General features: G+C 38.9%; 1 protein-coding gene across 2 annotated transcripts; it reads left to right on the top strand.

Moving 5' to 3' along the window:
* The first annotated feature begins 6773 nt into the window (after window positions 1-6773).
* OLFML1 (olfactomedin like 1) lies at window positions 6774-14563 on the top strand. Of its 2 annotated transcripts, none has more exons than XM_029961059.1 (3): window positions 6774-6952; window positions 9171-9269; window positions 12346-14563. In XM_029961059.1, exons 2-3 carry the CDS (start codon window positions 9257-9259, stop codon window positions 13122-13124), a joined length of 792 nt encoding a protein of 263 aa, XP_029816919.1. In that variant the 5' UTR covers window positions 6774-6952; window positions 9171-9256; the 3' UTR covers window positions 13125-14563. The 2 variants fall into 2 exon arrangements, with proteins under 2 accessions (XP_029816919.1, XP_008929031.1); XM_008930783.3 differs by having other exon boundaries at window positions 8981-9269.
* The last annotated feature ends 610 nt before the right edge of the window (window positions 14564-15173 follow it).

The raw sequence follows: 15173 nt of genomic DNA, 5'->3' as shown, positions 1-15173 counted from the left end.
TAGACACTTGCTAGCGCAACTCCACTCTATTCAGCTCAAGTTTCTGTTATCGTAACTATCACCATAATCTCTGAACATGTCATCAGCAACCACTTGGAAATTTAATGCAGGGGCAGAGTTTTAGTTTTAAACAACAGAACTGCCGAGTCCTGAATTCACTGCTTTAGTCTCAGGGCACATCACCCTGTTACAAACTCTCTTCATATCTGTCAATGTCCTACAAACAAATGTTATTCATCATCACTAAATGTATTTCTTCCATCAGTTAGTGGCATTGAGTCATCTCAAAGGGAAAGTTACTTGGTAAGTTTTAACAGCTTTCCTAGGTATATACAGATCCCTTCTTGCTTCTTTGCAACATCTAGTACACGGGTTACGAATCTGTCTCTTCATTGCAGCATTAAATGAAATAGTACTGAAATATAATGAAACGTTATCACATCAGTGTCTACTATCCCAAAAGATAAAAACAAAACCAACACAAAAAAAACAATTTAAAAAAAAGGAAAATATATCATCCTAGGCATTTAAAATATAGAAAATATCTCCTCAGGTTTTCAGAAGTCATGCCTCACAACTAAAATGCCCGTTTCAAAAGTAAACATAACCAGAATACTACAACTGGCATTCTCAACTGAACTGAGTTGGGCAATTGTCATAATCATTTCCTGTAAATACTCTGAATTTAAAATGATATCACTTTGACTACTGTACTCCTGTGACTGGGTTAAATGAACATGAACATTCAAGCAAAACAAATTTTAGTGACAATATTCATGAGCAGATCTCACACTTGAAAACAAGCCAAAAGCAGCAAAAATTTTAATACTGGCTTACATTGAATTGTGCAATTCAATGTTTGTTTAGTGTTAGGGTTATACAAATTTAAGCTTCAAGGTACAGGGAATTGTCTTTGATCAACAGAACGTGATTCTGAGCTTGGCAACAAACAGACCATTCAAAATTGATTTTTAAAACAGACTATTTCATGATCTGTGTCCAGATGAAGTGCTGTTTATTTCAATGCTTAAAGGAGGGCTTACAAGAAAGATGGGAACAGGCTTATGAGTAGGGCCTGTTGCAATAGGACAAGGGGTAATGGTTTTAAAAACTAAAAGAGGATAGATTCAGACCAGATATATGAAAGAAACTTTTTACAAAGGGGATGATGGAACACTGCAATAGGTTGCCCAGAGAGGTGGTAGATGCCCTATCACTGGAAATATTCAAGACTAGGTTGGATGGGGCTCTGAGCAACCTGCTCTGTCTCACTGCAAGGGAAATGTCCCTGCTCACTGCAAGGGGGTTGTATTAGGTGACTTCTAAAGGTTCCTTCCAAACCAAACCATTCTATGATTTAACTATCTCCATCAGTAAATCTGCACAAATAAAATGCAGATTTATTTTGCCTTTATGGTTCCATTTTTAGAGCCAGACCTGATGAGATGATTCATTTTTCCTGCAGGTACTGGGCATCCCGAGCTCCTACTGATTCCCGGTGTGCAGTTTTGGTCACCGCAATATAAGAAAGTTATTAAGCTCTTAGAGAGTGTCCAAAAGAGGGCAGTGAAGATGGTGAAGGGCCTTGAGGGGAAGCCGTGTGAGGAGCAGCTGAGGGCACTTGGTGTGTTCAGCCTGGAGGAGACTGAGGGGAGACCTCACTGCAGTTACAACTTCCTTGTGAGGGGAAGAGGAGGGGCCAGCACTGATCTCTGCTCTGTGGTGACCTGTGACAGGACCTGATGGAATGGCTTGAAGTTGTGTCAGGGGAGGTTTAGGTTGGATATTAGAAAAAGGTTCTTGCCCCAGAGAGTGGTTGAGCACTGAACAGGCTCCCCAGAGAAGTGGACACAGCACCAAGCCTGACAGAGTTCAAGAAGCGTTTGGACAAGAGTCTAATGCACATGGTGTGATTCCTGAGGATGTTCCTGTGCAGGACATGATCCTTATGGGTTCCTATGTGCATGATCCTTGTGGGTCCCTTCCAACTATGCTATTCTGTGATTCTGTGGTGCTTTGGGTCATGCAGACCCCTAATGCTTGTGAGCTCGGCCCTGCAGCAGCACAGTGCTAAAGCCTGCAAACAGCTGGCTCATCAACAGCTTTCTATTCATCCCTCTTCCTGTCATTTTGCACCACCTGAACCATCCTTCCCTTCTACATTCGTTCTCGTACAGAGGGTTTGGAAATGGTGTGTTTCAGTCAAGCTTGCATTTCAATTCTAAGAACTTGAGAGCCGCCTAGTGGAGGCCTCTGCCCGAATGCCAAAATTCAGCCAAAACTTCTCACCACAGTGCATTTTGTTCCTTATTGATATCACTCCTGACGCTGTCACCACATAAGGACTTCAACTGGATTTCGTATGTTTGTCTTTTTCACAGAAATGTGAATCGCCTTCTAAGATAAAACACTAGAAGTGATTTAATAAAAAAGCAGAATTGGAATTAAGTGCTTATTTCCTGCTATGACAAAACTCTTTTCTAACCTCACAGATCTCAGCATCAGACTAGTGGCCAGTACTAACAAGGAACTTAATTCTGTAGATGAGAAAATACACAACTAGACAATGATACATTCTATATTATTAATATAAAACAGTCTGATTCACCAGCATCAAAAGCTACGAAAGTAGGCAACCGTAAACTAAACAAAACTGCAATCACAAACAAAATCTTGTTCTTTCAGATAGATATCTTTTTCCTCTTGTTTGCCTATAACACATTTCATTAATGACCATGAGATGCAAAACTGCAAGGCACACATGCACGGGTGTATCACTGATGCATCAGGCTGAGCAGCAATTATTCTAATGCAGGCGTGTATAAAATCAGTAATGCAGGAACTTCTAAATCAGACCATGACTCTGATGTTCCCTTTTCATCTATTATTGCTTTGCATGTAGAGGTTAATTACAGTTGAAAAACATAATTAACCCTGTTTTAAGCCAATCTGGAATTCAGGAGCAAAATCTGATGTATATGTATATGCGTATTACTTGGATCTAAGCGACAGGAGTGGGGATTTCCTACCTTCTTTTAGGGTTGTAATAGCACAGGGCACAGCATCAGAACAGCATCCATTGCCCAGTAAAAGCCAAAGAAGAAAGGTAAGGGAGCTTGGTAGTCAGGGATGTTCCCAAAGCTCAGAAAGAAGTGTCCACATGGGTTTACAGAGCACACTGGGAGTCTATTACAGCCACAGAGAGAAACAGCAGTGACACAGTGGGGTTTGTGTGTCATGGCTTTGATGGTACAACACTCACGTCTCATGATTCCTGTGAGGAACTCAGACATGCCTACAAGAAGCCAGAGTGGGACTGGAGGCAAGTCAAAGGACTGAGGAAGACCTGGAACAAGAAGCTCTGGCAGTGATGTGGAAGAGTTGGAGATCTGTGACAAATCAGAGAGGCCCATCTCAGACAAGGCAAGGAAGTGCCTTGAACAGTACTCTTGACATCTCCATGGCTGAGGCCCTTATCTCATGATAGAAGAGATTTCTCCATCATTAGTGTGATGGAGAAGTAGTTTCTGTGAAGAGGTAAAAACTTACAGTTTACACACATTCCACTTGACAGTAACATGTTTTGCAGGCATCACAGAGGGCCACATATTGCTACAAAGAGCCTGATCTGTTGTGGCACTGTTCTAGTTTTACTAACTGAAATACCAGAAAGGAACTGACTTTAAAAAAAAAAAAACAAGCAAGTAAACATAGAAGGCAATCATATGAGTTAAATAATATCTTAAAGAAATATTGGTTTTTTACCCAAATCTAGTATTCACTCTGAACTGATTTCAACATCACTTTTAAAGCACAGAAAACTCCATTCAGCATCTGAAATCAAAACCACAAACACAGATGAGGAGCTGAAAATGCCTAATTTTCCATTTGGAAATCTCTAACAGCTGTCAAAATAGACACCTAATGGTAAAAAGGTGGAATATGAGCAGAAAAGAAGCAAAAAGCAACATGGTCAAGAAAAGAATACCATCTTACCCAGAGAGAAGACAAGAACAGTGAAAAGGCATATGCACTTACATCAACACACTTGTTTCCTTTTAGAGGTTTGAGAGGTCTGTCAAACTGAGTTAGTAGTGGTCAAAAGAAGAAGTGTTCCTTGAGTTAAGAACTAACTTTCTGTTCTGTTAGTGTGCAACATCCTGTGCACTGAGAGCAATGTCTTCCCAGGCATGCCAAGAAATCCTGCTTTAAATCAGTATCAAATATATATGTATACACACACACATATCACACATATAATATATATACATAATATGTGGCTGGAAAAAAAAAAGTCACCTTTCTGTATATATCTAGGAAGAACAGAACTGGAATAACAACAAAGAAAAATAAAAAGACAACAAACAAACAAACAAAACAAAATCCAACAAACAAAACCGAAAAAAAAAAAAAAAAACCAACCAAAAGGAAAATCCCCCAAAAAGCTCAGTTCTGTACCAGGTGCTATAACATGCCTTCCTGGAATGGTGCATTTGTCATGGAACCATTTACCATGAGATTATGGTTTAATAAGCATGGGAATCCCTCATTAAGAGAAATCCTTGGAAGCTTCTGGTCTTTGAACTGCTGGCAATTCTAAGAAATGATTGAGCAACTTTACAAAATCCAGCTCCATATACAGCATGCTTAAGCTTATCCAGGATGTTTTATAGTTCAAGATATTTTGCCTTGTAGGTAATTTTCCCTGTCTTAAGACGAAGGAAAGAAATTACAGATCTATACCTTGACTTCTAAGTGTGCTTTCTTGAAAGAAAGTTTGAAATATTTTGCTTACAGTATGTTATTTGCTTGGGTGTCTGGAATCAAACAGAAATAAGGCTGTCCTGAAACTCATAAATGGTATTGTTCAGCTAGTCAAGCCTTTAATTATAAAAAATTCACACAAACCTGTAATACCCTTTCTAAGGAGAAACTTTCAGTATGGAGCTCTGCTATGACTAATACTCTGACCTACTCTAATAAATTCTCCAAAGAGACTACTGTCTTATTTTAGATAGCAATCTAGACTATAGAGTGCAATTAAAAAGAATATTAAAAGCCATAAAGTTGCTACTTCGTATTACCTTCAGATAGGGCTTGCAGTCATAGCTTAAACCAAGCATGTTCCTAACCGCAGGCAAACTGTGACAGATTTTGTTTTACACAGGTATGACTCCTTCCTCCACTAAATGAAGACATCAACCTCTTAAATTCTATAGTCTTCATCTCCTCATCACTGCCTTAGATTGTTGGGATAGACATACTAACCTCAGAGAATACTGAAGGATTTCAGGTTCACCTACGAGGTTAGAAAAGGGATTGTTTTTCTGTGTCGTTCTTCCCCAGTGTTGTAGCTGATTATTTTGTGGGAAAGCAGCACATGAGGTCAAGATGTGCCACAGTACATAATCAAGGAAGACTACACACTTCCTAGGGTGTCTGTTCTCAGCGTGAGGATCCAAGCAGGCAAGCTTTCTGCCCTCCCAGGCAGGAGCTCTGAAGTAAAGGGAAATGACACTGGAGCAGAGGACCAAGTATTAGCCTCTGTGCACCACTGACTTTGCCTGTAAACAGGAACTGGCAAATTGTGTACACCTCTGAGGGTAAAAGAAAACTAAAATACCAAATACTTATCTGTGCACTTCCGTGAAACTTGCCTGCAAAGCACACACAACCACCATGCAATGATCGAGCACGTGGAGGTGAAAATCTGCCTGCTGTGACACACTTGCCTAAATTCTGTCATGAAACAAAGGTTTGCACACAAGGCAGTCAGAAAGAAAAAGAAAGCTCTGTAAATGTGGGGAGAGGACAAAAGTGTAGAAAAAGAAAAATGGGGGGAGGGAAATTGAAGAGGTGGAGAATTCTGAGAAATGGAAACGTCCAGTTTGGCTTCGGATACAAAGGCAGCTTTCTAACCTCCTAACACATGGTTTCCTAGCAAATACAGTGTTAGCATAGCCATGGATATTTCCAGACAAGGAATTCAGTCATAAAAATTATGAAATCAAATAAATAAGTATTGTCTCAAATGCAATAGACTCATGTAAGTCAATTATAATTCATTTTTAAGCCATCCTAAGTAGAATTATTATTCAAAAAGAAAAGATCTATCATGGACTTAACTAAATTGATACAGAACTCTGTTAAGGATATTGATTGTAGCTGGAAAAGTACTGGCAAGTGAAGAGAAAAATGAGGGGTTTTTTAAAATAATTTTATCCATGGTTTTCAGTCCTGCTGTAAGTAGGCTGGAAGTGAAAACAATTGCTTTAGATTGTTTTACAGTGACAGCTGTGGCTGTTGAAATTGCTACAGACATTAAGCATCAGATCTCCCTGTGAAAGGATGACCCGTGCTCTGCTGACTATGAATCTATGCTGACTTACACCAAGCACACACTGCACAGTGCTGGTCACACGGGAAAGCAGATGGGAGGAGAAAAGAGGGAAAATAAATTACTTTTATTTGTATTTAATAAAATTTGGCCCACAGGCTTTCTGTGACTCAGTACTGAACATCTGGGATTGATCACAGGATCACAGACCGAGAAGCAGTCATCTGGCTTCTAGAAATAAACATATTCAGTCCCTCTTCCACAACATTATTTTCTTAATGATAAAATGCAACGGCCATTTTAAGTCTTTTCAATACTTGCAGCCACAGTACTTTTAACTTTTTAGTACTTTTTAGTGTTACTTTTTCACATCGGGGCATCAGACAATGTCAAATTTCATTTGAGCTTGGACTGGCAGCATTTGGGACTGCCCTCCACACACACACAGAGTTAATTCACTGCTATTCTGCTTCAAAATTTTACGATACCATGGCAGTCCTGCAAGTCCAGCTTTTGTTAGTTCCCTTCCTCACGAGCACCCTGGGAGCAGCACAGTACCTGGTGCAGGATGCAGCGCTGATGAACTACATGGACCGGCGTTTCCTCTCCCTGGAGGTACGTGCTACCTGCATCCTTCTGCAACTCTGCCTGCCTGCAAAGAGCTTTGAACATGTGTGAATGCTCTCCTGTGTGTGTGGACACAGAACAGACTGTATGATATGCAATACCAGGATGACACACTTCCAGCTTTTTCAAATAAATAAGTAAAATTGTGGCTAAACCTTGAACTATAATGATTCCTACCTGCCACGTCATTTATTGCAGGATATAATTTCATAATGTTGTATTTTCATTCTGTTATCATGTGTATGTTTTGTTTTACAACACCAATGAATTTAGCTGAAAATGCAACTGTTTATATAGTACTGCTACAGTCCATCCTAGGGAATAGTAATAAACATATTGTCAGCAGTAGAAGTGCTGTCAAGTGTTAACAAGGAGATAGAAGTTTATCAGGTGTTTTTTCTATGTACAGATAAACTACTGTTCCAGGTGGGTTTAAGACACATTTCTGTAAACTAGAAGTGTATCTTCACTTTAAATAATCCCCCTACAGCTGAGAGACTGAAATAAGTACTTCCTTTCAATTAATTACATAAATGTACTAGTTCTTGCTTCTTTTTCTGCAGTAAAAATACTACCAGTACTGCAAAATACCTCTTCAGTATTGGTGTGCTATAATCATGTATTATTTATCTTAAATGATTAACATGTCCTTGGCTCCTGGCCTGCACTGGCAGACTTTTAGAGAAGCTCTGACTTGCCTTGTCTCATGTCCGTTTTTGTAAAAAACTCCCACTGGTCTAAACTTCACAACACAGAAAGAACTGAAGGATTATTCTGGCACTCTGTTCCCATTGTGCAGAGTGAGAATTAAATTTTCTTAGCCACTATAGAAATAACTTCACATGGTAATTCCTGTTCTTTTTGGCACCTACTAAAAATTATGCAACTCCACCTGTGGCATTTGGTGCAAAGGGCACCAAACAAAGAACAGGACAAAGGGTGAGGCAGACACTGAAGGCAGCACTTAAAAACATCTAAAATAAAGTCCTTGTAGAAAGTCATTGAAGAGCTTTTTGGGGACTTACAGTCATGTATAAATGGGGGAGGGAGGGAGGCACAAAGCAAACAAACCACCACCACCAAGTTTAGATGGAACATGTGCAGACTGCACTAATCACTCGGGAAACTCAGACATCTCCTACTCAAACACCACCTTAAAACCAAAATACCTGGAATCTGTGCATGAAGCACCGAACCAGAACACCCAATCTAGCAGTTAGATGTGCTATGGTTGTGTGTTTGGGCTCAAAGATTGGCTCAAATTCCTCATTTTCCCAAAGTGGCAGCTGGGCTGCTGTTTTCAGGACACCTATGATCTTAATAGAAGCAGCTGCATTGCAACAGAGAAATCACATTTCTCACCATTGAAAACATTACTAATTTGAATTTAGGTGAAAAGAAATATGTTCAGGTTTGGTTTTGTTTTTTAAATATAACCAATTATTTGACACAGAAAAGAACCCCAAACAAACAAACAAAAAAAAACCCCAAAAAAATCAACTAAAACTTCCTCAAATATAGCACACCAGTATTTTCATTTTCCCTTTTAAATGGATGTGAAATGGCTCCACTAGATTCTGCCTTGATCAGAAGAGGCGTATTTATGTGAAATGTTCCTGTTGATAGATCTGCAGGAAACTTTGAGACTGCTTCACCAGTGGTCCTACAGGAGGAATTCCAAAGTTTCTAGAAAGCAAGTCATGATAGGTTATGTACCATTAAGTACCTCTGGCTGTTTTCACGGGAGAACTTTCCCTTCTTTAAGCAGCAAAACAAAGTATCTGGCTGTCAGTAAACACATCAAGGCAAAAAACGTGGGGTTTTGTCCAGACCTTGTGCCAGTCTCATGTGTCCTCTTCACACAGATTGCCCCGCAACAGCCACTGGTTTGAAGCAGATGGGGGGGCAGGACTGGACAGGAGAGAACAGCATGTTTGGTTTTTTTAAAGTAATCATGAATGATGTTGAAATGTATACAGAATATCCATGTATTTTCTTCCTGTGTTCCAACTTAAGAAGAGGCTGGAAAAATGCAACCAAGACATACTGGATTATGTGGACGAGTTCCGAGACTTTTCAAAGATGGCACTGTCGCGCCTGGCGGGACTGAACTCTTATAAGGCTGAGGTTAAAAGCGAAGTACAGAATTTGCTCACAAGAATTGAACGAGCACAAAGGGACATTGACTATTTTGGATCTGTCACAGATTCTAACCCATGCATAGAAGTGCACGAAGACCTGGTGAAACAGCAGCTACTTGAAGAGGCAGAAGGAAAAAAGAAACTTAAACTCATGCTTAATGCAAGTAAGAACAGTTTGCTTTTCAGAACTTCGATGTGAATGAGCCAGTACCTTAACCTATGTGTGAATACTGATAGAGGGATAACAGACTTCCATTACCTATGTGGATATCACAGATAATTGCAAGGGGGTTTAGCTGTGAAAATATTACACTTATAAAAACGATGTATATGCAAAAAAGGTATGGGAAAGGGATAGAAGAAAGTACAAGGCAAACATTTATTTTGCAGATACCCTAACTGCATATCTAATTAATTCTTTGGAAGCTGCTTTTTATTATAAAGTAATGTAAAATCCTCTGAAGATATGCATTTCTGAATACTGCAGCTATAATGAGGAATTAATGGTGGCCTTTGTTTTCTGGAGTGGGCAAGGGTCAAAACCTCAACTCAAAAGTGAGTTAATAAACACTTCATTCACAATTTGCATCTGGTTTACTGTCCTCCTCTGTTACTCTTTCTCTCTCTCTCCCCTCCTAGGTACTTTAACAGGAGAGCACTCTGGCTTAGCCATAAGCAAAGCTCAGTTCTGATTTGAAAATTAAATGTTATGGTACCTAACATGAAGCATATATATACACACATATACAATCTATACTTAAAAGAAAATTAAATTTATAATTATAAGTATTTTTGCCTTAAAAGGTTGAATTATAAATGTAAATTATGTATTTTAGACATGTTTGAAAGTAGTCTGTTTTCATAAAGTAAGAAATGAAAAATAAACAATAAGACATATAAACTGTTATTTTTTTAAAAAGACAGGTTAAAGACCTATAGCATCATCAGTTATATAATTCCACTAAGTTCAAGAGAATTAGACTGACTGAATTTTACAAATAAGTTTACAATTTCTTCCTTGAACTTTTCTAGCAAAACAGTATTAAGGCAGATGGTTACAAAAGCAATCACCTATTCTGCTTCTAAGCTCTAATCATACACCACAATTGAGTGCTTTGACTATCAATATTTCTGTTCCATATACAGAACTTTTCAACATGAGGCATTTTTTTAGAGAAGCAAAAGAAATGAGGAATTTTTAAACTGACTGTGTTTAGGACACTTCGAAAATTATATCTCTCTGAGGGTTTAAGGGGGAGAAAATTACTTTCCATTTTCCCTTGCTGGAAATTATTGTGGCAGTTCTTAGTCACTTTACTTTCAACTTTTATTTTACTGTCAATACTAGTCAGAAGCTTTTCCCGTTGAAGTCGATGGCAAAACTAATCCCTGTATAGATTTTACAGCACTTGGAAAAAGTAGGAAGACCCTCAACTCTAGCAAATAGCATCTCTGCTTCTATGCCATCATATCTTATACAGAATCTATGATTATTTTTGCTGAGTCACTCTAAAACTCAGGCAGGAAAGTGTTTTTGAAGTCCAGCTATGTTACTGGTTTTGGTTCAAGTTCACACAGCCTTGAAAAGAACGATGTAGAATCACTGTTTTTACATGCAATAGCCAATGCCTCATCCTGCTTTGGATGCAAAATTATCTTCTGCACATTTTGGGGTGTGATAAGAAATAGTGGGCTTTGAAGGTATCATTACCAACATTTTTCCACGTTCTCTGCAAACTTTTTGCTTACTGTGAATGTCTCGATATCTCCGTCTCCCTCCAAGCTGTTATAAAAACCAAGGGGGGTTAAAAATTTTCTCTCAAGGAGACACTCCATAGATTTGTGATAGTAACCTGGCTATTTCTTCTGCAGAGGAAGATGTTGCTGATGCTGGTTAGGTATTTTGATTCAGCAGCTTAAAGTTTCTAGAATCTGTCTAATCAAGAAACATTACTTTTGAGAAAGCTTGTTCAGAGGTGGTGCTTCCAGAGTGAGAACTTCCAAACCCCTCCCCCCAAAAAAACCCCATGCTGTAGCAGTAACATCCAAATTCTTTGATTAGAGGGTATCAGTACACACAAATGACATAAAGATTGCTTTCTACAGGCAACTGGAATCTTGCCACTGACTTCAATAGGTTCATATCAGGCCAAATAGGGAGGCTGGTTTTGCTTTCTCTATTTCATCCGCTGCCAGAACTTCCTGCCTTAGAGCTTTGTTTGTTCTGTTTACTGAAATGGCTGCACTTCACTGAGAGCAATTCTTTAAACTTCAAATACTCTGCCTTGTAATTTATGGGTGCCTTTGGTAAACAAGCTTGTTAATATGCTTTGCAATAGAGTTTCTGCTGGAAAGGATGGTGCTTGATAAAGATCTTAGCGTCTAAACGCCGGAGTCTTCACAAGCTTGATGCTTTTTGGTTTTAAACTTCTATGCAGAGTGCATACAAAATGCAATGATCCCAAAATTATGACTGGATCTCTGTGATACCATTTTTAACCCTATAGTGAGGTAAACAACTATGCAATCCCACCAGCCATGCCCCTGGCACAGGAATTGATAACACAGATGCCATACCAGTTCTTTAAAGAATGTATGCACATTCCTGGTTTTGTGATCTCTGCATTTTTTCTAGTTCCTTTGTGCTGCAGGTGTTGGGAAGGGGAATGGGAAGGTAGCCCAGTGTTTTGGATTTCTGTTGCGCTGATCTATTTTTATTTGTCTTTATAATATAAATGCATAAAAAGAGGTTAAGTGAGGATAAGAGAAGTCCTGAAAGAAAAATACTATACATGTGGCATATCAGGAAAATGGATTTTGATTTGTACGCCTTCTATAGGACATAAATTTGATTATTTTTACTGTGCTAACCTAAATCAGAAGTCAGTTCTCTGAAGTAAAAATTATAACCCTGTAAAAGAACTGACAAGAATAATCACAGAATCAGTAACTGTGCTCTTGGTCTCCTCTCAGGTACACAAATGGAATCCCTTTTGGATAACACTGGTCTAACAGAACAAAGCCCAACACACTATGGGTAGCCGAAGACACACAGTTTTTCTTAGCAGGAATATCTCATATAAAACTATCTTCAGCACTATTTATCATAGCCACGCTGCTGACATCTACTGATACACTGTCTTAGAGTAGAATTGAAAGGAAACTAAGTATTTCAAAGAAAGGAAGCTAGAAAATTCACAGATATCCTAATTTTCTTTTCCTTTGGGTGTTTCCTTGCAGGTTGTGACCATATGCTTGCAGGTATTAAGTCCCTAAAGATAGTTAAGAAGACTGGAGATAAGCATGGCTCTTGGATGAAAGATCCTGGCAAAAAGCATACGAAGATTTATTTATTAAATGGTTCTGTAAATAATGTTATTTTTGAATTTGCAAATATAATGACGTTCATGGAAAACAATCAGACACTGAGTGCTCGCAGAGTCACACTGCCATTTCCCTGGGAAGGAACTGGCCACGTCATATATCGGGGTTTCCTGTTCTATCACAGATATGGCTCCTTAAATGAGATTATTAAATTCAATATGCAGAGCAGAAAAGTAGCCGACCAAATGCTACTGCCAGGGGCTGGAAGGATTCCTGCCTATCAGCTTTCCCCACACACAAAAATAGATCTTGCCATTGATGAGCAAGGGCTCTGGGCAATCCATGCAGAGCCAGAGACTGGAGGAAACATTGTCATTACTAAAATCAGCCACATAACCATGGCAGTGGAGCACACCTGGGACACACCCTGCAGCAGCAAGGATGCTGAAGCAGCTTTCATGGCATGCAACACGCTCTACGTTGTCTACAACTCTCCTAGTGGAGGCACCTCTCGCATACGATGTGTTTATGATGTTTTGGATGCTGTAAACACCTATGAAATCCCAGCACTGCATTTCCCAAGACGTCAGGGGAGCCACTCCACTATACACTACAATCCTAAAGAAAAGCAACTCTTTGCTTGGGGTGATGGATCCCAGATCATTTACAAGCTTCGCACGCAGCAGAAAGTTTAGAATCTTTAGCAACTTTTCAAATAGACTTAAAACCTGCCAATCCCATGTTAGTATGACCATTAATGTGTATTAAAATTACATTATGCCCACCTGTTACAACTTTCACCTATTTCACATAACTTTAGGCTTATGTACCCCAGTGATCTTAAACTAATGTCCAATGACAAATATGTAAAGTGCCTATTATTATAAATTACATGATGACTAAATGCTACATGTGGACAACCCACACACACACATACTAGTCTTGAAGTCTAAGGTTAATTAAAAGGAATAATAATCCATCTCTGACATCTTCCTCTCAAAATTATGTATTCTGCTTCAGTGCTATGGAAATCAAATCAGAAGTCCTTCCTGTCCAGTACACACTATCTGACAATCTCCACTACTCTGAAGGTCAGTTTAGAAAGCCTTCTGGTAAGCAATATAAAATCACATGCTTCCAGAGAAATTATCTGTAAGTTTTAAAAGGAGTGGTTTATTACATCACAAAGTATAAGAGTACAGACCCTCACAAACATGGTTTATATTTAACATTTAACTCTCATATCACATCAAGGTTATTCTTAATCATTGAACTTCTACAGTATTTCCATTATATTTCCACATTTTTCTTATCCATATAGCTGTACGGTCCACTTTTGAACCTGACCATACATTTGTTGCAGCTAAATATTCACTCTTATCAGCCTCAAGTTGCCACTTTTCAGTATTTTTTTAGTGCATAACTGCTTGTGTGTCAGAAGGAATGTTCCTAGATTATCCTGTTCTGTATCAAACACTATTTTTTTAAATGTTCTACATGTCACTCTTTGTTTCCCTTCTCATTAGTCCTCTTTCAGCATCTAGTTGTGAGGCATTTCCCAATGCTTCAAATCACTTCCACTGGTCGTAGCAGAATCTTTCTCATCCTGTCCTCCAACTCCAGGAAAATACCTGTTCAAAAAGGTGGCCCTGATGAGCACAATGGTGCAAGAGAGGGCATGTCATTGCTCAGTCCTGTGTTAGTGAGTAACAGACAAACTCCAGGTAAATACAAATACACTTTTGTTTCAAAAGCCAAACTGGCTTTTAGTGTGAAATACAGGTACTGGCTGTAGTTTTGGGTTGTTGTGGTTTTTTAATTTTAATGACATCTGTATTTCTGTTTAATAACAAACAAGCAAAGAAAAAAAAAACCCTAGAGGAAAAATAAACACAACAAAAAAAGTCTCCCCCAAAACCCACAAAAAGTGGTGCTTGAATAGCAATCCACAGCTGTTTCTACAGAAAGCCCATTTTGTTCTTTACACTGAAAGAGCTGTTGTTCTACCTAAAAATAGCCTCAACAGAACAGCCAAACATCAGAGAATGATTTTGAAAAGGACTTCCAGAATTCAACTAAGAGTGTATAGACTCCTGAGCTGCAATAGTGATACTCTGCTTTTAGAAAAAAAAAACTCTAGCATTCTAAGCAGCCTTAATGATTAGAGCATTACTTCTGTGTTACAGAAGCCATAGGAAAGCACAGTTAAAGACATCTCAGGTTGAAAGTAAGGTGAGTTGGCACTGGTTTCCTGCGTGACCATGGGCTAAAGGCAGGCTTGACTATTTGGCCTTTTATTCCTCATCTGTAAAAATAAAAACACCTAAATACAAAATGGTATTAGCCACCTTTGGAAGGCTTTGAGATCTTTTACTGCAAAAAGATGTGCAATTTTCTTTATTTAAGAAATAAAAGCTTTTGATGCAACCATGGATTGAGTCTGTTCTTTAGAAAAGGCATTCTTGGGATGTGCCATGTGCCACACTATTATTACACGACAGAGAAAGCCCATGTTACTGTTCTATGTAAAGCTTTCAATGAGCCATCCTCAAAAGTTCAAGCAGGGTCTTCTCTGAACCTTGCTGCCTGGGAAATCCAAACTTTATAATAAATTTAAAGCACCCTGTGCCTGACAGCGGCCAAGACTTCCCGCCTGCAGGAGATGGAGACACAGCCACCTTGCACAAGGTCTCCCAGCACTCCATAAAAGAATTGCTCATTGCCAAGTGCTGTGTAGGCCCTTC

This window comes from Manacus vitellinus, unplaced genomic scaffold (genome assembly GCF_001715985.3).
Source record: "Manacus vitellinus isolate BGI_N305 unplaced genomic scaffold, ASM171598v3 scaffold_30_pilon, whole genome shotgun sequence".
Classification (NCBI taxonomy): domain Eukaryota; kingdom Metazoa; phylum Chordata; class Aves; order Passeriformes; family Pipridae; genus Manacus; species Manacus vitellinus.
This window is presented reverse-complemented; position numbering and strand designations above follow the sequence as displayed.

Excerpts from the sequence above, each read along its gene's own strand:
- OLFML1 (XM_008930783.3), top strand. The coding sequence starts at position 6,827 with ATGGCAGTCCTGCAAGTCCAGCTTTTGTTAGTTCCCTTCCTCACGAGC. Across the intron at positions 6,953-8,980 it reads GGCGTTTCCTCTCCCTGGAG|AAGAGGCTGGAAAAATGCAA; the intron begins GTACGTGCTACC and ends TTCCAACTTAAG. Across the intron at positions 9,270-12,345 it reads TAAACTCATGCTTAATGCAA|GTTGTGACCATATGCTTGCA; the intron begins GTAAGAACAGTT and ends GTTTCCTTGCAG.